Genomic DNA, 23,506 nt, shown 5'->3' on the forward strand with positions numbered 1-23,506 from the left:
TCAGACAGCAGTAGGTTTGAGTACTGGTATTTATTTGTGTTAGTTTTTTCTAACGTGGTCGCTAGGTGGTGTCGCGCACGTTAAAAACAAAGGAAGTTGCGTGTGGCGCATATTTTCAAAATGTCGTCGAGGCACAAGGAGCGTGTCGGTCCTCGGGTGTCTGAGCGTCAACGGGAGCTCCTCCTGGCTTTCATGGAGGAGCACCCCCCGCTCGCAACGCCTTCGTGCCCGCTGGACCCCTCGTTCACGGGGGAGGACCGGGAGGAGCTCTGGCACCAGCTTATAGCGCTCCTAAACCAGGCAGGCCCTGCGCATAGGTCTTTCGCGCAGTGGCAGGCGTTCTTGCGGAAGGAGCGCTATAACGCCGAGCAGGAGCTCATACGACTCCGGGAAGAACAGAGTTGAGTGCGAGCACAATTGTATCTCGGTGGGTCATCTTACACATACCGTTTGTGCTTTACAGGGGCACCGGAGGCGGCCAGCTGTCCGGCTACCGCGGCCGCATCTTGCAGCTGACTGTGACCTCGAGGGTCGACGGTGCGCGAGGCCCTGTATTTCGGCGGTCGGAAGCGGTAAGCCCTGCCTTAGAATATCCCTGTTCTGTGCTGCGAACTAGTGTGCTCATTAGCTTCGTTCGTGTACGCGCAGTTTGTTTTACTTTTTTTAATAATTTCGACTGGATCACTCGGCTGCCGCTGAGGTTCAGATGCTAACACGTTGCGCCATCGAGAACAGCGTCAGTCACATTTATGGCAATGACGAGACAACAGCCGCGAAATATATTTCGAAGCTCATTGGAGAACCCTAAGTGTTCTAAACCATTTCTCGTACCCCGTAGTCGACTGAGGGGCGTAGCAAGTGGATTTGCCTCCCTCCCCTCCTCTCCCCAAAGTTGGAGTGGCATAGCATGTCGCTGTTGAAACACCTGTCGAAAAAAAAAAAAAACATTGCTATGGTAATTCTAGCGTATGTACACTTTCGCCACAATAATCCCCAGGAATTGTGTGTGGCTCTCGGTTGCTGCACTGTTGTTACTAGGGGCAAGATTGCGATGTAGCTTTTTTTAACGTATGCTTACAGTTGGTTCCCCCAGAGCAGAGCCTGCAGGCTCGTGCACTGTCTGGGGACTTCCGCCGCCCTCAGTCACAGCCCACACCGCCAAGGGTCTCAGTCGGGGACATGCCGGGCACCAGCGGCTTGCAGGTGAACTTTGACACCTTGCTCTTCATGTTGCTTATTGTACTCAATGTGTCAATAAATAAACTTCTTTCTATAACAGGCGTTCGTGATCCCTGCTGCGGCTGCCGCTGGCTCGTCCGAAGAGGATGTATCCCCAGCTCGTAAGTTTGACCGTTGTTTTAGGGGCGAAGCTCCTTAAGGCGGCACCCGTTTGTCCCTCGCAGTCGTAGTAGTCGTAGTGCGTAACCAGTCGTAACGCTAGTACCAGATCTTGACCTCCAAGGTGGTGCCGGTGGGAGATTTCTCCTGTGCGTTGTTGAACAATAAAAAATTCGCAGCGTGCGCGTTAACTAAAAGCCGAATTCTTCTGTCTCTCATTCCCCATTAGCAGCCATTGGCATGTTCCAGTAGGAAACGTTAGTAGAAGTAGAAGTGTAAGTGTTAGCTAAAAGCCGACTTCTTCTGTCTCTCATTCCCATTAGCAGCCATTGTTTACCTCCAAGGTAGTGCCTGGTGAGATTTCTCCTGTGCGTGATTAAACAATAAAAAATTTGTTCAAAATGCCGTTGATTGATGAAATAAACCAACGAAAGACGCCAGATGTTTTCTAAAAGCAAAACGAAAGAACGCCAGATGTTTCTAAAGCAAAACGAAAAGACGCCAGTTGCTTAACGAAAGACGCCAGAAGTTTTCTAAAGCAATGGTTTTCTAAACAATGAAAATTCACAGCGTACATGTTAAATGCAAGTCGTCATAACTCTAATCGAACCTTTAGTATAAACGCGCCCGACCTCACGTCGGTGATGATGTACTGGGCAGAATTCACGGAAGATTCACGGTTTACCGATGAACCTCCGCAGCTTCGCCCACTCATCATCATTCACTCCGTGGATATGCTGTGATTTTTCTATTAACAGTGTCAGTAGTTTAAAGGGGTACTGACACAAAAATTTTGGCCTCGCGTTTTTTTGCTGCAATGTGTTGCTCGAGGCCTGTTAGTCATAACACGGCACATCGTTTGCTGCAGCGCGCGACAGATAATTAATTACAGGCTCCTCATTACCGACCAGTGTCAGTTTCGGTTTCAAAAACGACAAGCCTCCGGGTGCAACTATCACCACCTAGCGGCAACAGCGCTCGATCACGTCAGCACACAGAAGTGTCACGCACTACCGTGCTGTTCGCGTCGTCTCCTCGCATTCGCACGCTTGCCGCACGTGCTAGGCGATGTCGTCGCCTTCATCGTCCTCGTTGTCGTCGTCCTCCTCAGCGTCGTCTGTTGGCGATGATTTCCTTGAGACACCAACGGCGCAGCGGCGAGCGCGTCAAAACAGAAATGGCGGCTACGACGTCATCATAACTTGTTGTACCGGCTACAACGGTTACTTAGGGGAAGTAGGGGGGTCACCTCGGGTCACCTCCGAGGGTGTCAATGCAATAGGTGCGGCCTATAATGCTGGATCGCGCATGCGAACTTCAAAATGCATATAAAATACCTTCCAAGCTTTATTCGCTGTCGATATTTTGCAGATGGTACACGCATGTACACGGAAATCGATCCAGCAGGCTATCTCGGCCGCGAAATTTTGTGTCAGTACCCCTTTAATAAAATAACCCATTTTCATGATACCATGTCAGAGCCTTGAAACACTTGTGCTGTAGGTGTCTGCTGTGAAGTAAAAAGGATTGATTATGTTTTCAGTACCCCAGCGCCAACGACGGCGGCGGCAGCAGACGACGACTGCTCGCAGTCTACTGCCTCGCGTGGCAGACCAGCAGCAGCAGACTAACACGGTTCGTGAATACCAACTTCATTAACAGCAGATGATTTTACATGCTCACAGGTGATGCTCATGCGTGCAGGTATATGTTAGTTAAAGCATAATACGTGGGCCATAAAGTTATACACAAGAAAAATAAATGTCGAAAACAGTTGTAGGTGAGCTAACTGCTTGCATGACTGTCAAACGGAATAAGGTGTCCTGCATTACAGTTATCGTGAAACATAGTAAATTTGCGTTGAAAAAATGTGTAACGTCTCGTGATGGTTCCCTGTTGTGTCACATGCTTCTAAAGCATAATTGGAAATGCGCTATTGTTTAATGTATACTATAAAAAAAAACTCTGTATGCAAATACTTTACATAGCCATCATGGACATTTTGCACCTGTGTCACACCTATTTGCTGCATGTTTTGCATATTGCAGCAACTGGAGTTTCGGAAGGAGATTGTGTCGGTAATCTCGTAAAGCCGGGCAAACGGTTATGTAGCCCTGAAAAGGGCTGTTTGGCTTCTTCTTGTGCAGAGGTGGTTGGAGGTGCGAGATGCGTTTGACGAGATGAGCAAGAATGAATTCTGGCACCGTTTTGGTCTGTCCAAACGATGTACATTGGTGGTGCGGTGAACTGGCACCGTTCATGGATGCCGTTGGGCCAGTGGATTTTCAACAGAGAGGAAACTGTTATGCACACTGAAACTCTTCACGAACAGAAGCTTCCAGCGAAGAGTCCATAGCGAGAAATGCATGGATGATAATGGCAACACATTTCTTGGTTTCCAGCTCCTGGCACAGCTGCGCGATGTGGGAAACCGGCAGGCCGCGGCGCTGGAGCTGCTCGCCGACAACACCAGGCGGCAGGGCGAGGCACTGCAGCAGCTCGCCGACGAGGCCAGGCGTCATCGAGCAGCCGCTGAACGTCAGACTCGGAGTCTTGATTACGTCATGCGCGAGCTGTAGGGCATCGGTGCCCTCGTCCGGGCCCTCACTGTGGCGCTTCAGCAGCAGCCACCTGCGCCATAATGTACATTTGTATATCGTATTTGTTTTTTTGTTTGTTAGCCATCAGAAGCTGTGGTGTGTTTTTTGTAGTGGTGTCCTGTGTTTTTTTCTTTGTCTTGCGTATTCCGTTTTTCCCTACATATCACGAGATGTGATTTGTAGGTATGTTGCACTGATGCCCTGTGATTTTTTTAGTCATATATTTCTTTGTTTTCCTTTCATATCACGAGCTGTGATTTTTTTCTTCTCTTATGTATGCCTTTTTTTTCGCTTTCATATCACGGGCTGTGGTATGTTATTGGTTCGCTTCAGTGGCATCCTGCAATCTTTTTTTTATGGTTTTCCTTTTTTTACGTTCATATCACGAGCTGTGGTATGTTGGTTTCTTTTAGTGGCACCCTGCAATCTTTTTTTCTTCACTTTCACATCACGAGCTGTGGTATAGTGCTTTGTTTCAATGGCACCCTGCAACTTTTTTCCTGTAAATTTTCTTTTCCTGCATATCATAGGCACTGATGTGCTGTTTCGTTATACATAGCACGAAGCAGTTGCAATGGTAAATCGTGCCCTGCATTGTCGTTGTGTTTTTTGATCTCATCATGCGAGGTTACGCATTCAGCAGTTTCGTAGTACATGTACCTACCGTGATGCAGCGGGTGTAGAGGCTATTGGCCGCAGCCTCCGCGATTAGATCCGGCAACGGCACGTTGCTTTAACGCGCCGTCGCTAATCGCCGAGGCCGATAGCCTCAACACCCGCCGAATCATGGTAGGTGACGCAGCAACGCAGTTTTCCGTCGCTCCGCCACGCGCTGCAGATCCCGCAAACTTTTGCGGCCGACAGTACATAGCACAGTATGGTTGCATTTATGAAGCATGTTTTGCAATGTCATTTTTTGAATCTCATCATACAATAATACATTCAGAAAACTTTGTAGTATATGTGCATAGTGCAGTGTAGTGTATTTATATGTTTACAGTGTAGAACAGTGCACTGTGTGTTTTCTAGTAATTTTGACACATGCTAAAGCAAGGAAGAGTGCTTGTGGATAGTCTAGGTCGCACAACACTCTTGAAATGTAGCAACACCCAAACATTCATTATCTTGCTTAGAAGTGTTTAGACAACAGGAGTGGGTACCAACAGGATTAAATAATAAGAGGAAACGTATCAACAACCAACAACTTGCAGATCATACGGCTGTTCAGCAATGATGGTGATGAATTGCAAAAAAAAAACATGGCTGATCCCTCCGTCATAGGAATCGGTATGACACGAAAGTGAAACGCGTCTTCACAGAAGTAGTGCTTATTGTGTAGTGATATATGAGAGCTTGTACAATGTCTGTTCGTGTTTGGCAGCTATAGCACCGTTTGACGTTGACAGCATGTCTATCGCGACGACTAACGCCCATGATCATTATTAAATCGTTGTGGTAGCTGACGGTGTGAACATATATTTGGACACAGCGAATCGTGAATCCTGCGTAAGGGTGATATCAACAAGCTCATAATCAACACTGGTACCCGGTATGCGCTTCTTCAAAGCGTCGTCAATTAAGGAGAGAAATGACACGGTGTGCACTTTCTAGTAATCGGTAGCCGACGCCTGTGCTCATGCATACATAACACACACTGCGCTTCAGCAACACGGGAGGTAGAGGTTCGTAGCCTGAGCCGCAAACGCGTGCGTCCCGCTGGCCTCTGTCTCGCAAGCGCGGCTCTCGCTCCACCAATTCACGACATTCGCCCGTCGAAATCGCGTCCTTTCTGCAACGCATATTGCAGCAGTTTTGTTAGTCGGTGCTCTCGCAATTGAAGCAGTCGGCCGCGGAGAAATGCCGTTGGTGCACGTGGAAGCTGCACTACTCCGATGAGCCGACGCCCGCTAACACGAAGCGAAAGGCAAAGAAAGACCTTAACCAACGTAACTGCATCAAAGGTGCCCCGGCGACGCCAGCGCGGCCAGTCTACCTCTCTGGTATCGAGACGCTGTAACCATGACCTCCGATATCGCGTGCAATCTCGGAGTAAGCGCTAGTAAGTGTCGATCGTGAAGCATTACTTCTTTTCACATCTCACAGACGGCGGCACCGCCCCACTCCGCCCGCCGCGAAAGAGAATGTGTGAAAGATATAAGGCGCGTTCGCGCCGTGTCTTGCACCTCCCGAGTTAGCTTACTCGGTAGGGCGTCGGGCGCTTGCCGTCGCGGCCGAAACGTCGTGGGTTCGATTCCCAGCGGGGTATCTTCTTCTTGGTTTTTTTTCTTTCTCACCCGTTGGCGTCCATTTTATCAACGTCATATCCGTGACGGATGTACTTGGTGGACCCCGGCATAAAACACTTTCGTGTTAAAAATTGAGTGAGTTGGGCCTACAACAACAAATTATGGCTAAATATAATTATGCCGAAGACAAAGATTCATGTTCAATGGCCTGAAAAGAATAAAAGTTCACAAACACAGGAAAACTACAATCTATCTAGGTCACTTACAAGGAAGCCTACTTTAAGTTAGGAAATTTGCCAAATAATGATGGGCTGAAGCGCATTCGGCAGGCATTCTCAAATAACGATGGGCAACGTGCTGTTGTCCATAAAGCGAAAAGTGTAAAACTTCGCCAAGAAGTGAGGACCGAGCACTGCATAGCTGAACGGAAAATGTTCAGTGTGACATTTACAGGTCTGAAAACAGCAGAATCAGTCATAGAAGAACGGAAGGCACCAGACAGTGTAGTTAACACTAGCCGAATCAAATGAACCTGGGCCAGCTTCCCATGGTATCGGACGTACAATTGGTGAATGTTTAAAGCAACGAAACGGTTACCACGAAATAGGAAACGTAAACAAAGGTGGCTACATTTACCATTTCAACTTATAAGTGATGATGTGGACTGAGCTCGTATAAGATAGGATAAATTGGAGATCAGTAATGGTTCATCATCCGGCAGTGGACATTTGACGACGAAGTGCTCTTGTGAACATTACATGCAATACTTCAATATGTGCATTGATGTTTACGACACTCGAAACAACAAAAGCCAGGGCCATATATGTTCATTATGTGACAGTGCATGGTACATTATCATGGTGTTCTTTTTTTCTTTGTTTCATTTTCTTTCTGACAAACGAGTCAAAATCAACCACATCGAATTCGGGTAAATTGAATTATCGTTTATATCTAAATGTTTTTGTATAGAAAAATGTGTGGCTACATTAAAAAAACAGCCAGAACATATGATACATCGAACAGGGCAGCACAAACCTCCCCAAGTGGTTGGCTCTCCATCGCCAGAATTTCGCTTTTCCTCATGGAAAGGGGGCCTTCCCAAATACATTAGAAAAAGCGATGTGATTACGACGTTTCCACACGCAGCGAGTAGAAATTATTGCTTGCCATCAAGTGCTTTCTACCAAAATTTCTCGTCATTGTGCCCACTTGGCGGATCACAGTTCATTTCTTTGCTCCTTTTGTTAGCGTGATACGTGTCATAAAATTTAAAAGCTATGCTGATCTCTGCAAAATTGGTGGTATTAATACAACCGAACATGGGGAAAAGAAGCCTTCATCTCCACCGTGTACAGCATCCCAAGAAGCATGCTCAGTACGATTCTCAAAGACAAGGCAGACTAGAAGCTTTCAGAGCCGGATGAGTACGTACAGCTGTCATTGACGTGCACACCATATGTTCGCGTGTACAACTCACCCGTGCACATAACTGTACGTCGCCAAATGCAAATTATGGAAAAATACAAAATGAAAAAATTCCCATGCATTGCCATGACGGCGTCTTTCATACATTCTTGTAAAATAGCTGCAGAAGGCCTACGTATGCACCTAAGAGGCAGTAAAATCTTCAACAGTTTTATGTCGAGTTGTTCGATATGTCAAAGTAATTGCAGTTTTTTAGCGAGTTCGATATATCTGGGCTCAACTGTTCCTTGTTTTCATGTACTGCAATGACTTTTGTGTTGCGTAATGGGCACTTTGTTATAAATTCATGTATATAATATAAAAGGAAGATACTTTTATATTTTCCTTTTCATTAAATATGAGGGGCGTTCATTTACTTTGCTTTATATGTGCATTGCTCGCAATACAAGTTATGAAATTTTTCTTCTGATACCACCCATGTCGTTCACTTCATGTTTACCACGATCCTTGTTGCACAAAAGCTAGACCATGTTGCTGTCCTGCTGAAACAGCCTTTACAGGTAACCACTGTGGCTGTGAATGGCACCGTGTGCCAATCACAGCTGACCTCTCATTTGTGCTTAGTGTGAACCACCATATGTTACAAGGGGGGTCATACATTGTAAGCTGAATCCCGTTTCATTAAAAACGTTAGAAGTGTAGTAAAAAAAAATTGATCTTTTTTTAAACAAGCTAGTGACAAACACAATGAACAAAGGGAAACACGCACCGTGCAACGCTGCCAAGGCCGTTGCAGGCGGCGGCGTACCCTACGCAGGTGCTCAGCATGCGAGCCCCGTGGTCCTCTGAACAGGTTAACCACGCGGTTGCGCTGCTGCTGGCCCCTCAGGTGAACCTGCTGTGGGGCTTGCACCCGTTGTGGTGGTAGCTCAGCTAGTGATGGGGGCTCCTCAGCGTTGTCGCTGTCGTCATCGTCGTCGGGGTCGTCGTCGTCCCCTTCGAGAGCAGGCTCACGTGCCGCTAGTGCAATATTGTGGAGAGCTGCGCAAGCAGCAATGATGGTGGCTGCTCGATCAGGGTTGTAGAGCAGGGCCCGGTAACGCTGCAAGCAGCGGAACCTGCTCTTTAGGACCCCGATGCACCTCTCCACAACACTGCGCATGGCGGTGTGGGCCTTGTTGTAGTCGCTCTCAGGGGTGCCACTAGCTGGTCGTCCGGGCACTGGTGTCAGGAGCCACGGTTCTAATGGATAGCCATAGTCTCCTGCACAAGAAGCATGGCAGCTGTAGTGATATTGTCACGTGGCTGTGATGTTGACAAAGGCAGCAGTCGGCATGTTCGACTAAACTTTTTCATTTTGGCGAACTTGTGCCCGAAAACTGAAAATACAACATGCAAGCCATTCGCACTGTAAGCTGATAGCGGCGTGAACAGTCCTCAGGTAATTTGACTATCGGTGGAACGCGTGGTCTTTTATAAAGCAGTCATCGAAACTTCCAGTGCTATCGCTGGTGCTCGCATAAGCTCTCGAATGAACTTGACTATTCGCGTCCTGCCTGTGACCATAAAATAATGAAGCTTTCTAAGCATTGTGACACGGTCTGTGCCAAGCGTTGAGAAAAGTTTTTGTGGCTGAAACTTAAATACATTAAAATAAAGCAATAATCATGCATGGAATTATCATCTTGAATTTGCAAACACTGCCAGCACTTACCAAGCAAGCATTCACCAGGCCGCAGTTCGGCTTCCAGGTCCCGACGGAGAGGGCTCCTCCGCCACACCCACGAGTCATGGAATGACCCCGGGAAACATGGATTTACATCCAGAATCCAGAGGTCGGCATCATATGTCTGCAGAATTCAATTCAGCCAAATTTGTACCCATAAAAGACTTCGGAAAAACTCATGTTAATGTAACTACATCTGTCTGCACTCTTACCGACTATTCAAACACAGCTATCAACGAGTCGTCGGCAAGGTAGGACTTATACCATAAGCTTGAACACGTGGGCTTGGGTTCGTCAAGGCAGTGTCAAAAAAGTAGTCTGCATGCTTACTGATTGGGACAACCCAGCTTCCGGCCACAGCAGGCTTTTAACCCAATTGCTGTTGCATGTTTAAGCCAATGTATCACAAACTACATACAGCATTAAAAGCTCCCATCTGAAAAAGACTAATGAAGCAATACGTATTTAATGCACAGGAATTTATCCATGACAACCAGCACGACAATGAAGAATGAGGACGCAGCACAGGGCAGCGAATATACTACGGCACATTCTGGGAGGGCTACTCTCAACAAATCCACATAGAGAATCAAGGCTCAGTGTACACATAGCGATCGAGTAGCGGTGATTTTATGCACTGCGGAGGCCGCTGAACCACAGTGCAGCCCGCGTCGAATGCTTTCATTGGTTATCCTAACCGAGGTGCCCTGAAGGGCACCCACTCCCACTCTGGATAGATCGAAAAAAATATCGCTCCCGCAACGTTCTGTCGCAACAGTCGCAGTAAAGCGGAAAATTTAAACAATACAGATGAAACAATTCGCTACGTATACAGTGCATGAATAATACTCACGATCATGGTGTTCAATGCGTAGAACCCCTTACGCGACATGTAGTTCGCCGTGTCCGCGGGGCTCAGTCCATATGGCTTTTGGATGGTGATGAGGGTGCCATCGACGCACCCGAGAATACCAGGAATCCGCCCGAGCCGAGCGAACGCCGCCTTTGCTCGCTCCTTCGCGTCCGTGGTCTCGGGAAAGGCCACCCACCGTTTCTGCCCGCCAACGACAGTAATGGCGTGTGCCACCTCGTGGATGGTTTCGCTGGCGGACGACTGCGACAGGCCGATGAATTCCTCGCTGCCGACAGCTCGCTGGAAGCATCCGCTGGCAAAAAATCTCAGCGCAGACAACACCTTCCGCTCTGTTGAAATCCCACTGGCTCGTTGGCACCCTATGACGGGGTCGAGTTCGTCGCACAACCAACGCACCGTACGTTTAGAGAAACGAAAGCGACGCCGGAATTCATACTCGCTCATCTCATCAAACGCGTTCCGCACCTCCAACCGCTCTGCATCTTCGTCGAGAAACAACGGGAGAACACCAGCGACCGCCATTTTCTCAAAATGCACTGGCCGAAACCGCCGCATCAATCCAATCCATGCCGTGCGTAGCCGCTTGTTCGCTCGAGAGAACGCGCGCGAACGGACTCGCGCTCCGTTCGTTTGTAGCAGACGACATGCTCGTTATGACGCGGCATGACGTCAACAAAAAAGAAAACATCAAGAAAAAAAAAAGAAGTGGCCACACCCCTTAGAGTGGCGAGGATTCTCCGGCTTCAGCCAATCGCGTGCGCTCATCAAAACGAACGCGAACGAACGGTGCAGAACAGAGATCTCCGATCGCCCCCCGTGTTTCGATCGCCCCCCGCGATGAACCTTTGCCTATGGCAAAGGTTCATCGCAGCGCTGCCCCACCCTACTAAGTCAATGTGTGGGGCAGATTTTGCGCCCCCCCCTCTTAGTTGACTAGAAAGGTCAATGTACGGGGCAGATCTTGCGCCCCCCCCCCTTAGGTAATTAGGGGGGGGGGGCGCCCTCCCCCTGCCCCCCCTGTCCGCGCGCCTATGGTGTTTGTTTCTCGTTCAGTGATAGTGACACCATGCTTACACAAGCATCCTGTTTTTATCTATTTGCAGCTTCTGTTATTATTCTGGTCATCTGGTCGGATGAGCGGCTGAGCTCTGTCATGCTTTCAAAGCGTAGAAAGCATCCAAAATCCCCGGTCATTTAGGATTACACTGCTGAGACTGTGGATGCCTCCACACTTTAGCTACTCTTCCAAGATGACCAGATTAATAATCGAAGCTTCAAACATAGAAAAACAGGATGATAGATGTGTAAGCATGTTATCACTAGTGCTGACTGATAAAGAACCACTGTTTCTTGATATGTATAGTTAAATGACCTAGCAGTTGTAATGCGCGGACGACAGGCAAATGTGGATGTTGAACATTCTTTTACATAATTTTTGTCTGTGTTATTTCATGCACTACTGCAAATAACATCAGTTGTGAGTCAGTGCTCAGGTATGTGTCCTCGTCCGTCCCCACTGTTTTTAATTTCAATATGCATCCAAACCAACTAGCCCATCAACAAGCACTGACAAACTTGATAACGACAAGCTCACATTGCAACACTAGTTCACGAGAGTGAAACGCAACAACGTCTCCTTTTACTGAAGATCAGATATATGTTATGAAGATAACGTAAATTCATGACATTCAGTAAATTAGATCTAATTCAACAGCTGCCTCGAAGATCACTCGAGGAAACTATTGCAGAGATGCTTTGAGGGGTGAACTAGCTGCACTGCTGCTGCAAAAGAACACCTCGAAGGTGAGCATTGAACAGCAAAGATTTTCAAAATATTTCATTTTGACATTTCACTTATCAGCTCGTTCTTGTCCTTGCATTGCATCCTTGGACTCAAGTAAATGTCTTCTTTTATTGACAATAAAAGAATTGGCGGTTTGCGCCTCATTGCATCAACCTGCTTCTTCATTCACTGTCTGCATTTATTCTGTCCCCATGTGCCTTACTACATTGAAAGGAAGGAACACGATGGAAAAGAATTCTTGCAGCGTACACTACTACACACATATTCTCTATTAACACCCTGTCAGAGAACTTAACACACCACTGCAGAGTTTGTTCTAATGATTACGATACTTAGTGAAGCTCAATATAGATGCTGCCTCTCATTATTCTGCTGAATCTGCAGCACTAATTTCAACTTAAATAGCACTAAATGCTGGCATGGGCATTCAACGAGATGGTGCAAAAGGCGACGACAAGTACTGGTAGAAGATGAATTTAGAAGAGCGATGAATTGGGCTAGTTGGTGGTCGTTCATAGTTTCCTTGTTGTGCTGCAGATGACGAGACGAGGACGGTAGGTCGATACAGGGACACAGGACAGGTGGTGCACAAACTTACAACTGGTTTATTCACATCTTGCGAAGTGTCATATATAGGTTAACAATCAGATGGGATAGGGTGAAGGAAGGGAAAGTGCGAATAAGGTAGGCAAAAAGTAAATATAGATAATGCAAGCATATGACGTGTGCTATCTTGAGCTCAGACAAATTTTTTCGCAGATCAGTGTACGCCACTTTCTAGAAATATAATTTCTGCTTGCGTTAAATGTAACGAGGGTGTGCTGATGCATTCCTCTTTTGCAGTTAAGATGAACAGGGCTTCTTTTATCTCCCTAGTGTCTTTATCACCACCACGTGCTAGCAGCGTCGTGTCGCGGAACTTCGGCGTGCAGGAACATCGTTTGCAATGCGCCGCGAGGTGACCTGCTCCTTGTAACTGCTGGCAAGCGTATCTGTGTTCCAAGAGGCGTTCATTGATGCAGCGTCCTGTCTGTCCTATATATTTCTTGCCGCAGGTTAAGGGAATACTGTATACAGCCTTAACGGCACATTGCACGAAGGGTTCTCGGTGGTTTATTGAGCACTGTTTCTTTGATTGGCTATTGTTTACTGCTTTGCAGAGCCCCTTAAGCTTATGAGGCGCTGAAAACAGGACATTGACTCAATATCTTTGCCCTACTTTCTTGAAACGGTGCGATATGCCATGCGCATACGGAATTACTGCCGCTTTGCTGAAGTCAACTTTACCCCTTTCTTTTTCTTCGACTGCACGTGGGTTTTTGGTCTCTTTCAAAAGCTTTTCGCTGATTGCTACAAGCATGCTTTGGGGATAGCCACTGTCTTTTAATCTCTTCAACTGGTTGTTAAGGCTATGCCCTAGAAGATGGTGGCAAGACTTTCTGAGCGCTTGCCGAATGCATGGCAATGCTATGCCTCTTTTGATGAGTTTTGAATGGTTAGACTGGAAGCTTAGGATTTCTTTCTTTCCTCTGGTGTTATAATGCCAGCACGTGTGCTGCGTTTCGAACCGTATTTCTATATCGAGGAACTGCAGTCTAGATTGTTCTGGGATTTCGCAAGTGAAATCAAGACCTGAATGTGCGTTTGTAAGTTTGTGCACCACCTGTCCTGTGTCCCTGTATCGACCTACCGTCCTCGTCTCGTCATCTGCAGCACAACAAGGAAACCATGATAGAAGATGAAGCAGCCTAATTTTAGTTACGGGAAGGGTGCACAAAAGACAACAAAGAAAGGCTGGGTAATTAGCCAAGGCTGAGCCCAGGTACTCTGGGGTAGAGCACTGCACGGGCCGGATTTTACGGCCCGGGCCCGGCCCGGGCCCGCTTTATCAAGCCCGAGCCCAGCCCGGGCCCATGGTTCCAAGCGCGGGCCCGGCCCGGGCCCGCGCGTACGTGACCGAACCCAGCCCGAGCCCGTCGTTCCAAGCCCTGGCCCGGCCCGGGCGTTCAGTACTAAACTAATCCAGGGCACGCTAGAGGATATTAGTTGTTGATGATGATTATTAATGATGCCGTGCGCTTTGTAGCGGGCGATCGGACGGAAAATCCGGTGTGTACATGCATCGAAATGTTGCTTTGCCCACGGTGGTAGCTGAGCGATTAAGCTGTTTCACTGTTAAGTCCTATGACGCTGGTGCGATTCCCGCGGCCACGGCGGCCGCAATTTCGTGGGGGCAGAGGTGCAGGTTAGAGAACTCGAGGTGGTCGAAATGGATCCGGTGCCACTACGGCGTGCCTCGTAATAATATCGTGGTTTTGGCACGTAATACCAAGGAATATAAATGAAATGTACCGTATGGGTCAACCTCGAATAAAAGACCGAAATCTTTATGCCTCCCATGGGAACAACCGTGATCTGGCCCATTGTTAGTGCTGTTAATATATATATATATATACCTGTCACTTCAGCTTGGCACAGTATACCTTAGACCATAGAATGCAAAACATTCGCGTGTGCTCGAAGGCCCGACTTACGCCTTTTAATGAGCGGGTCCGAGTCCGGCCCGGCCCGCAGCCTCAAGCCCGGGCCCGGCCCAGGCCCGCGGCTTTAAGCCCGGGCCCGGTCCGGGCCCGCACTTTGAAGCCCGAGCCCAGCCCGGGCCCGCCGGAAAACGCTTCGGACGGCCCGGCCCGGCCCGCGGGCCGGGCCGGTCCCGGGCATTCGGGCCGGCCCGGGCCCGTGCAGTGCTCTACTCTGGGGCAGGAGGAAGAAAAGTTTAAGAGAAAGGCCACTGTTGTAGCCGCCGACAGAGTTGTTCTGTGTCCGCCACGCAGCCTGATAAGGTTATACCAGTGATGACATGACATTGTGCTTGACCGGCATGCAGCGTTACCTATAAAAGTGCGCTGCTGTACAAAAAGCCTTTTTGATATTGCTGCCACCGATGCGTCGTTACTGCTTTAGAACAGAACATCTGGCAACAATGATTGGATCGGCGAGCAGTTTAATTGCCGTCGGCAGCAGAAGGAACGAGACTGAACAGCTGACGGAGCAAGGCGACACGGAGTCCTTGCAGCCAGGATTTCATCGACTGCGTGGAGTAGCGCAAGAACGTCGCGGGGAAGCGAGGTGCCACAGAACCCTTGCATTGACTTAGGTGGCAGGCTGGAGCAAACGAACAAGAAGCGGCAATACGGACAATGCATATTATAGTGAACTAGAATATTCTAGTTCACTATAACGCACATCGAGGAACTCAGCTCTGCAGATAAGTGAACCTTGCTCATTATGGCAGAAGGTCCAGAAGGTCATGGTCCTAAGCTTGGCAGAATGACAGAATTCAACTCGAAAATCGACAACATACACTCGTATTTTGAACGCTTCAAGAACTACGTAGGCATGAATGATGTTCCTGAAAACAAGAAGCTGAAGTTGTCTCTGAACGGAGCGGAAGCTTATGAAGAGCTAAAGGAGATAGTCGTGCCTCATCGGCCTTCTGAGAAGAGGACATTAAACAGCTCCTAGAAGCTCATTTCAGCCCAGCCCATTCAATCATCGCAGAACGTTGTAAATTTAATCGCCGAATGCGAAGAGAACATGACAGTGTCAAAGAGTTCATCACTGAACTGAAGCATCTTGCAAGAGACTGCAATTTCGGCACGTTTCTAAACGATGCCTTAAGAAACAGATTGGTTTACGTGAAGAAAAGCAACGGTCTCTTTTTGTACAGGCAGGCCCGACGTTTCAGCTGGCATGCAAAATGGTGCTAGAAAAAGAGCTAGCTGCGCAACAGGCAAAGCAAATGCAACAGTTTTACGGAAAACCATGCAGCGTCAACGTCATTCGCGGCAACCGAGACCGTGATAAGGGAACTCGACCAAGGCCAGCTGCACGGTCTAAAAATGGGCATGATAACGAGCAACGAAGTGCTTGTTGGCATTGCGAAAAGCGTCATGAGGCAGAAAAATGTTGGTATCGGAACCACAGCTGCTGAAGTTGTAACAAAAAGGGGCACTTGCAAGCCGTCTGCAAGAAAGTAGCCAAAACAAAGGTTGTCAGATATGTAGACACCACGGACGACGAATCCCAAGAATTCAGCTGTCACACGGTGTTCTACTCTGGTAGAAGTTCCAGTGCCTACAGCGTAGACCTTAACATTAAAGGCTGTTTCAGTGATGATCGACATGGGTGAAGCAGTCACGATCATACCAGAGCGTTTATATAAGCAGTATTTTCCGTATGTCAAGTGTGTGCAAACAAACGTCTCATTGCGCACATACACAGGGGAAACGCTCCAAGTACTTAGAAAAGCAAACGTATCCGTAGACCAAGAAGGAAACGAGATCACTTTGCCTGTAGTGGTAGTGAAAGAGAACTGAACGGCGATGCTTGCTCTCTTGGGAAGAGACTGGCTGGACAAACTAAAGATAAACTAGAGAGCAGTATACAGCCTGTCCGCGGACACACCAGTTGAGCAGAGGGTAGAAGCTCCACGGGAGAAGTTTCCCGAGGCATTCAAGAGCGCCCCGGCCATCGTCTGAAACTTCCAAGCTCGCATCCTTGTAAAAGAAGGGGCTCAACCAGTGCTCTAAAAAGCACGGCCAGTACCGTTTGCTATCAAGCATGAAGTAGCAGAGGAGTTAGACAAGCTCGAGCAAGCCGGAATACTGAAGAGGGTCCCGAAAAGTGACTGGGCAACACCTACGGTGGCGGTCGCAAAGAAAGGCGGCACAGGATTAAGGTTACGCGGCGACTACAAAGTCACGGTTATTCCTATTCTGAGAACGGACCATTATCCTTTGCCACTGCCAGAAGATTTGTATTTCACGCTCGCCGGAGGCAAGATCTTCTGCGTCCTAGATCTATCGCAAACCTATCTACAGGTGCCGCTTGCTGAGGAAAGCAAAGCGTTGTTAACGGTGAGCACGCATCTCGGATTATTTCAGTTTCAGCGTCTTCCATACGGCATCTCTAGCGCCCCTGCTATCTTTCAGTCATTAATGGATGAGGTCCTAAAAGGAATTCCAAAAGTGGGTTGCTACATCGATGACGTCATTGTCGTAGGTGATAACGTAGACGACTGTCAAGAAACTGTGGAAAAGGTGCTTCAATGATTTGCAAAGCATAATATCACCGTAAACGATCAGAAGTGTGAATTTTTCAAGCAGTCTGTCGTTTATCTTGGGCACAAAATGACAGCAGATGGTATTTTTCCAACTGTAACAAAGATAAAGGCCATCTTGGAAGCACCTCAGAAAAGTAACGTAACCGAACTGCAAGCTTTCTTGGGCCTCCTGAATTTCTAAGGAAGATTCATCAAAGACTTGGCTAGAGTTGCTGCACCAGTGTACAACCTGCTCAAGAAGGATAAGAGCTTGGTGTGGACGGACGCATGTTCCAGATCGTTCGTGGAATCCAAGCAGCGCCTTATCGACAGTCAAGTTCTGACGTTTTACGACGTGAAGAAGCCAGTCGGGTTAAGCTGCGACTCTTCGGTCTCGGGGCCGCAATTTTCCACGTTATGCCTGACGGTTCAGAAAGACCCATCGCCTTCGCCTTCAGAACGTTGAACGCAGCAGAGCGCAACTATGCGCAAGGTGAGAAGGAAACTCTGGCCATAATTTGCGGTCTACGCAGGTTTCATGGATACCTGTACGGAGGGAAATTCACGTTGTATACCGACCATCAACCGTTGTTAGGCATCTTGGCATCTGATAAACCAATGCCCTCTCTGGCCGCAGCAAGGATTCAACGTTGGGTTATCATGTTAGCAGCTTATCAGTACGCACTGCGGTAACAGAAACGGCAAAAATATGGAAGTTGCTAGCGCCCTTTCAAGGCTGCCACTTACAGTCAATCATAAAGATGACACAAGAATGTCTAGCAGTTTTTGATTCAACGCCTCTCACCGCAAGCCAGGTGGCTCGTGCGACTAATAGGGACCGCATTCTTTCCAGAGTCGTGCAGTTCACCTTATCTGGCTGGCCCACGCACTATAATGACCAATTTCCGCCCTTTTACATTCGTCGAAACGAACTGTCATACGAGCAAGGCTGCGTCACGTGGGGCCAGCGAGTCATCATTCCGGACGAACTTCGAGAAGCGGTGCTAACATTGCTGCACGAAGAGCACCCGGGAATGCAAGAATGAAGATGATTGCTAGGTCGATTGTTTGGTGGCCGTTGATTGACAAGGACATTGAAACCACGGTCCGTCAATGTCAAGTGTGCCAGACGACCATGCCTGCGAAAGCACCAGGGCCATTGCAACAATAGACTTGTCGAACTCGTTTGGCAGAAAGTCCATGTCGATTTCGCCATGAAGGATGGTGCCAACTAATTTAATGCGAAGCATTTCTTGCGAACCTTTGGTACTTTTTGCGTTTCTATCCGCCAGTCTGTCCTTCCACCCATCCATCCATCCATCCATCCATCCATCCATCCATCCATCCATCCATCCATCCATCCATCCATCCATCCATCCATCCATCCATCCATCATCTATCTATCTATCTAGCCGCCTACGTCTGGGTGCTCTCACGATCGCCTCCTTAACTTCGTGTAGACCAAAATTGGCATGGAAGGGTAAGAGGATTTGACGAATATGACTATCGGGTCATGACATGAATAACGTGAAAATCCTGTCGCGTACGTCGTCAAACCCTCCCTTCCAGTCGCGTGTGGCACATACCCGTTTACCACGGGCCGCGGTGTACGGGTATGCGCCACAGGTGATTGAAAATTTATATCTGCCCATGAACTGCGAGAACAGACATTGGTAATTTAAATGCGAGAGCGTTAAGAAAAACAAACATTGGACGCGTTGACCTGACGAATGGAAAGAATAAAAATTAGGATCCCAGCAGGAATCGAATCCACGCATTCTGCGTGGCAATCAGCTATTCTACCACAGAGCCACGCCAGATCTATGAACTGGTTTGGAAAAACATGCTATGCAGGCGTAATGTCGGTGCGTAACGTCAACTGTGGCTGTGGAGCTCGCTATCTAATTTTACAAGAAAGCAATAAACATTACATATCTACTACTACGATACAGGCGTCATATCAGATTAACTTCTGCGGTTCCAGTGTTGGCTCCGCTTTTATAGCAGTCTAATAAACATTACATTTGTGTTGCTATGATTGAGCAAGCTATATTGAAGCATTGCTCGACCCCGGTGGAATACATTAACTAAAGTTACGTGTGATATTCACATGATTGCACCATAAAGTGCACTTAGTTTCGATAATACTGACGTATGCATACTCCAACGTGAGGGTTAACGTTACGTTGTACCATAAGTTACCCTTTAAACGCCAGTGTTGTCGACGTGCCTGCTAAGCCCACGATATAGCTATGTCACGTATCTCGGGAGCGCTTGCAACGCGGAATGGAATTGGGGGAGAGAGAGAAGAGAGAGTCGGGAGACATCGTGGTGGCACTGCAAACCAAACTTTATCGCACACACCACGGCAAACAAAAATTAACGCGCTCAAAATTTACAATAAAAATCTACAAAAGGAAAATACTGAGTTAGTGCGCACTCACTAACTAACATACAAGGCATTCGAGCTATATCTAGCTCCTCTCAACTCGAACCTCTGGCCACTGTGGCCTCTCAATCAGTCGCGCGACCAAAGGAACGTTCTTACGGACCGTGGTGTTCGATGACTCGATCCAGTGCGGAAATCGACGCGCTGTCCCGTCGTCGAAGCTCTTGTCGAAGTCTCACAGTCGTTGTCGTCGATATGCAGTAAGTAGTATACGAAAGTAGTATATAGTAGTATACGAAAAATGAGTTTATGAAGAAAATGTATACATCTCAAGGAACGTAGTCCTTGTACCGTGTCGGCTTTCTTCGGTGCCGTTTGGGACGAAGGGGACGGTTAGTAGAAGAATTTGAGCCTTGGGGCTCACCTACACGCTCGTCGGAGAGCGAACGCGGCAAAGTTTCAAAATTTTCCGTAGTCGGCATATTAGTCGACATATCTATCCCCCCTTCGAGAAGTTTTGCATTGGGGCTGGGCACATCAGCCGATTGTTGTGAAGGTGCCTGCAAGGTGGTTAGTGGAAGTCGCATAACTGTGGAGCTGCAGAAGAACATGGAGGTGGGGAGGAATTATTTTGATGCATGGACGATGTGTTAGGGAGGACATGAATTCTGCTGTGGAGTTGCATTCTGCTCAGCATGAACAACTACCAGCTTTGATGCATTCCAGACGTTGCCATCACTAAGGCGGAAGGAATTGAATCCAGTTTGACTAAGGGTTGTATAGGGACCTCTGTATTTATTCTGCTTCCCTGCAGACGAACTTTAACTCTGAGGCCCACCTGTAGCTTAGGAGGTTTTGCTCCACGCTTAGAATCAATGCGTTGCTTAGTTGCCTGTTGCCTATGGAACACTCGTGCTCTCACAGGATCCAAACCTGGCGAAGGAGCGGGAGATTTTGGGCGTAACCCTGCAATGTCAATTCCAGAACGCGGTTGGCGGTTATGCAGAAGTTGTGCAGGCGACAAGCCTGTAGTAGCTTGAGGCGTAAAGCGATACGTGCCTATGTACTCTGTTGCAGCTTGTTTCAGTGGGCGGCATTCAAGTTGGGCGAGCTGAATTTGCTCTTTCAAAACGCGGTTGAAGCGTTCAACTTGACCGTTAGCTTGTGGATAGTAGTTCGAAGAACAAAGATGCTGTATGCCTCTATCGGAGAGGAATTTCTCAAATATTTGAGATTTAAACTGAGGACCGTTGTCCGTGACGATTGCCTCTGGGAAACCTTCCCTACTGAAAAGACAGAAATGTAATTACCGCTTCAGAAGTGACTGCATGGGTAAAGCAAACCTCAGGCCACTTATAGCGGTAGTCAACTAATGTAATTGCAAATCTGCAGTCGAAAGGAGCACGTTCGAGTGGACCGACAATGTCCATGCCTAGCTGTTCCCAAGGTTTGTCTGGCCATGGGACAGGCTGTAAGGGTGAAAACACTGGTTTAGCAGATTTATCTGCTGTTTGGCATACGACGCAGTCGCGAACTGCACGTTCACCTTGGCTATCTAAGCCAGGCCACCAGTATCTTTCTCTAAGTCGCTGCTTAGTCCTGACAATTCGAGGGTGACTTTCGTGAGCCAACTGTACGAGTTTATTGCAGAGTGAAGCAGGAATGCTAAGTCTATCTGCGCGGAAAAGTAAGTTGTCTACACAGGACAGCTCATTTCTGATTGCGAAGTAGGGCAGTAGTTCTGGCTGAAGAGATTTCTTTTCTGGCCATCTGTTAGCAATGTATGGAATTACTTGTTGCAAAGTAGTCTCAGCAGTTGCTGCCTGTAGATCGGCTTTACTGATGCATGGAGTGACAAGTGAGATTATCTCTTCTTCCAAGTCTGGTGAGATTGGAAGTTGCAAAGGCAAACGAGAAAGTGCATCCGCTACAACATTATTTGAACATTTGCAGTGAAGTTGTAGTACAAAAGTCTAGTACAAAAGTTGTAGTACAAAAGTGTAGTACAAGCGTGAAATGCGTAATGGGCGTCGGCCCTCTGATCCAGCAAAAAGTAATGTAGTAAGTGCTTGATGATCAGTGCGTAATGTAAAATGTCTACCCCAGAGGTATACATGCCATTTCTCGCAAGCAAAGATGCATGCTAGGGCTTCACGCTCACCAGTGTAATATCTGCGTTCAGCAGGTGACAAAGTTCTCGAAGCAAAAGCAATTGTAACTAACTGGTCACCTTTGCGTTGTTGAAACACAGCACCCAAACCTATGTTGGAAGCATCAGTCGTTATGATTATCGGAAGCTTCTCGTCAAAGAGTTGAATGACTGGGTTTTCAGCCAGTACCTCTTTGATATTGTTGAATGCCGAATTGGCTTCATGCGACCAATTAAATTTTTGGCCTTTACGCAACATGGAGCGCAGTGGTTCAACAACGTCAGCATAATGGGGAATGAACTTTGAGTAATAGCCAGCGAGACCAAGAAATGAGTGCAAGGATTTACAGTCTGTAGCAGCAGGTGCAATAACAATAGCATGCACTTTGGACTCAAGAGGAGACAATCCTCTGGCACTGACATTGTGTCCTAAAAATTGGATTTCTTAGACAGCAAAGACACATTTATCGTTCAGTTTCATTCCTGTGTTGCTTATGCGGCTTAGTACTACTTGTAAATTAGCATCATGTTCAGCACGCGTTCGACCCCAGACCAAAATGTCATCTAGGTAGCACAGTACTCCAGAACAACCTTTCAAAATGTCTGACATCATTTTCTGAAAAACAGCAAGGGCAGATGCAAGCCCGAAGCAGACTCTACGGAATCTGAACGTTACATGCGTTACAAAATTTGTTAAGTCCCTACTTGATTCTGACAAGTTAACCTGATGATATGCAGATGCAAGATCTAGCTTTGAAAAGTAAACAGCACCTGTAAGTTGCTGAAGAAGTTCTTCGATGTGGGGCAAAGGAAACCCATCAATCACGATAGCTTTGTTTGGATCACGCAAGTCCACACAAAGTCTTAAGGAACCGTTCTTTTTCTTCACCACGACCAGTGGAGACCCAATCTGATGCTGAAAGACGTTCGATGACGCCTGCATTTTCAAGACGAGAAAGTTCATCGGAGACTTGTTGTCGAAGCAGGAATGGCAATCTGCGAAGCTTGGCAGCTACTGGCTGCACACCTGGGCGGCGTTTCACTTCGCGCATGTAGCCTTTCACCAGGCCAAGTTCCTGGGTGAAGAGGTGATGAAATTCGGACGGAGCATTAGCAGGAATTCTTGGGGTTGCTGTACTTGAAACTTGTGAGCAGGACAACGTAGCGCCGTCGATGTGTATGTGGAGGCTTCGAATGGCGTCCAAACCAAGAAGTGAAGAACCTTCTTTTGTCACGTAAAATGTGACAGTAGCAGTGGTATCGTTGTACCGGACGTTTGTAGAGAAGTATCCCACGTTGGGAATGCATTTCTTTGAATAGTCCTGAAGGACAATGTAGGATTCAAGGAGTCTGGTCCCTGGAAAGTACTGCTTGAAATTTTGTAAGTTCAGCAATGAGACGGTCGCACCGGTGTCAACGAGAAAAGGAATGTTGACTTGGCCAACATGAACAGAAATCTTCAGTGGCAAAGGACGGCTGGAGCGTTCATCAACGTTGAGAATAGTAACTGTATTTGTTGCTGTAGTATCTTGCACCTGAGCTACGTTTTGTTGCGAGGTTGCGACATTTGATGAGCGGCATGACAGCTCTGAAGTGGCCTCGTTTTCCGCAGGAACAAGTGCGGTTGCGGGCAGGACAGTTTGCAAAATTTGCGTAATGTTGAGACGATCTGCATCTATAGCAGAAATTCGATTCAGATCGGTGCGGTTCATTCTGCTGTCCCGCAGAATCCGATGAAGGACGGGGACGGGTGTCATATTGCCCGTGGCCATGTTGGCGTCCTCCCGAGTTCTGTCGGGGAGGCCGGCGGCCATGATTCTTTTGTTTTGGTGGAGAGGAATGTGAAGTGCC

The 23,506-nt window shown here is 47.6% G+C and overlaps 1 protein-coding gene across 1 annotated transcript; it reads left to right on the top strand.

Moving 5' to 3' along the window:
- The first annotated feature begins 369 nt into the window (after positions 1-369).
- On the top strand, positions 370-11,025 carry LOC119389172 (uncharacterized). Its single transcript, XM_049415031.1, has 5 exons — positions 370-572; positions 1,081-1,203; positions 1,280-1,340; positions 2,882-2,973; positions 3,741-11,025. The coding sequence occupies exons 2-5, from the start codon at positions 1,180-1,182 to the stop codon at positions 3,915-3,917; spliced, it is 354 nt and encodes a 117-aa protein (XP_049270988.1). The 5' UTR covers positions 370-572; positions 1,081-1,179; the 3' UTR covers positions 3,918-11,025.
- Positions 11,026-23,506: the final 12,481 nt, after the last annotated feature.

This window comes from Rhipicephalus sanguineus, chromosome 4 (assembly GCF_013339695.2).
Source record: "Rhipicephalus sanguineus isolate Rsan-2018 chromosome 4, BIME_Rsan_1.4, whole genome shotgun sequence".
NCBI classification, from domain to species: domain Eukaryota; kingdom Metazoa; phylum Arthropoda; class Arachnida; order Ixodida; family Ixodidae; genus Rhipicephalus; species Rhipicephalus sanguineus.

Excerpts from the sequence above, each read along its gene's own strand:
- LOC119389172 (XM_049415031.1), top strand. The coding sequence starts at position 1,180 with ATGCCGGGCACCAGCGGCTTGCAG. Across the intron at positions 1,204-1,279 it reads CGGGCACCAGCGGCTTGCAG|GCGTTCGTGATCCCTGCTGC; the intron begins GTGAACTTTGAC and ends TTTCTATAACAG. Across the intron at positions 1,341-2,881 it reads AGAGGATGTATCCCCAGCTC|TACCCCAGCGCCAACGACGG; the intron begins GTAAGTTTGACC and ends TTATGTTTTCAG.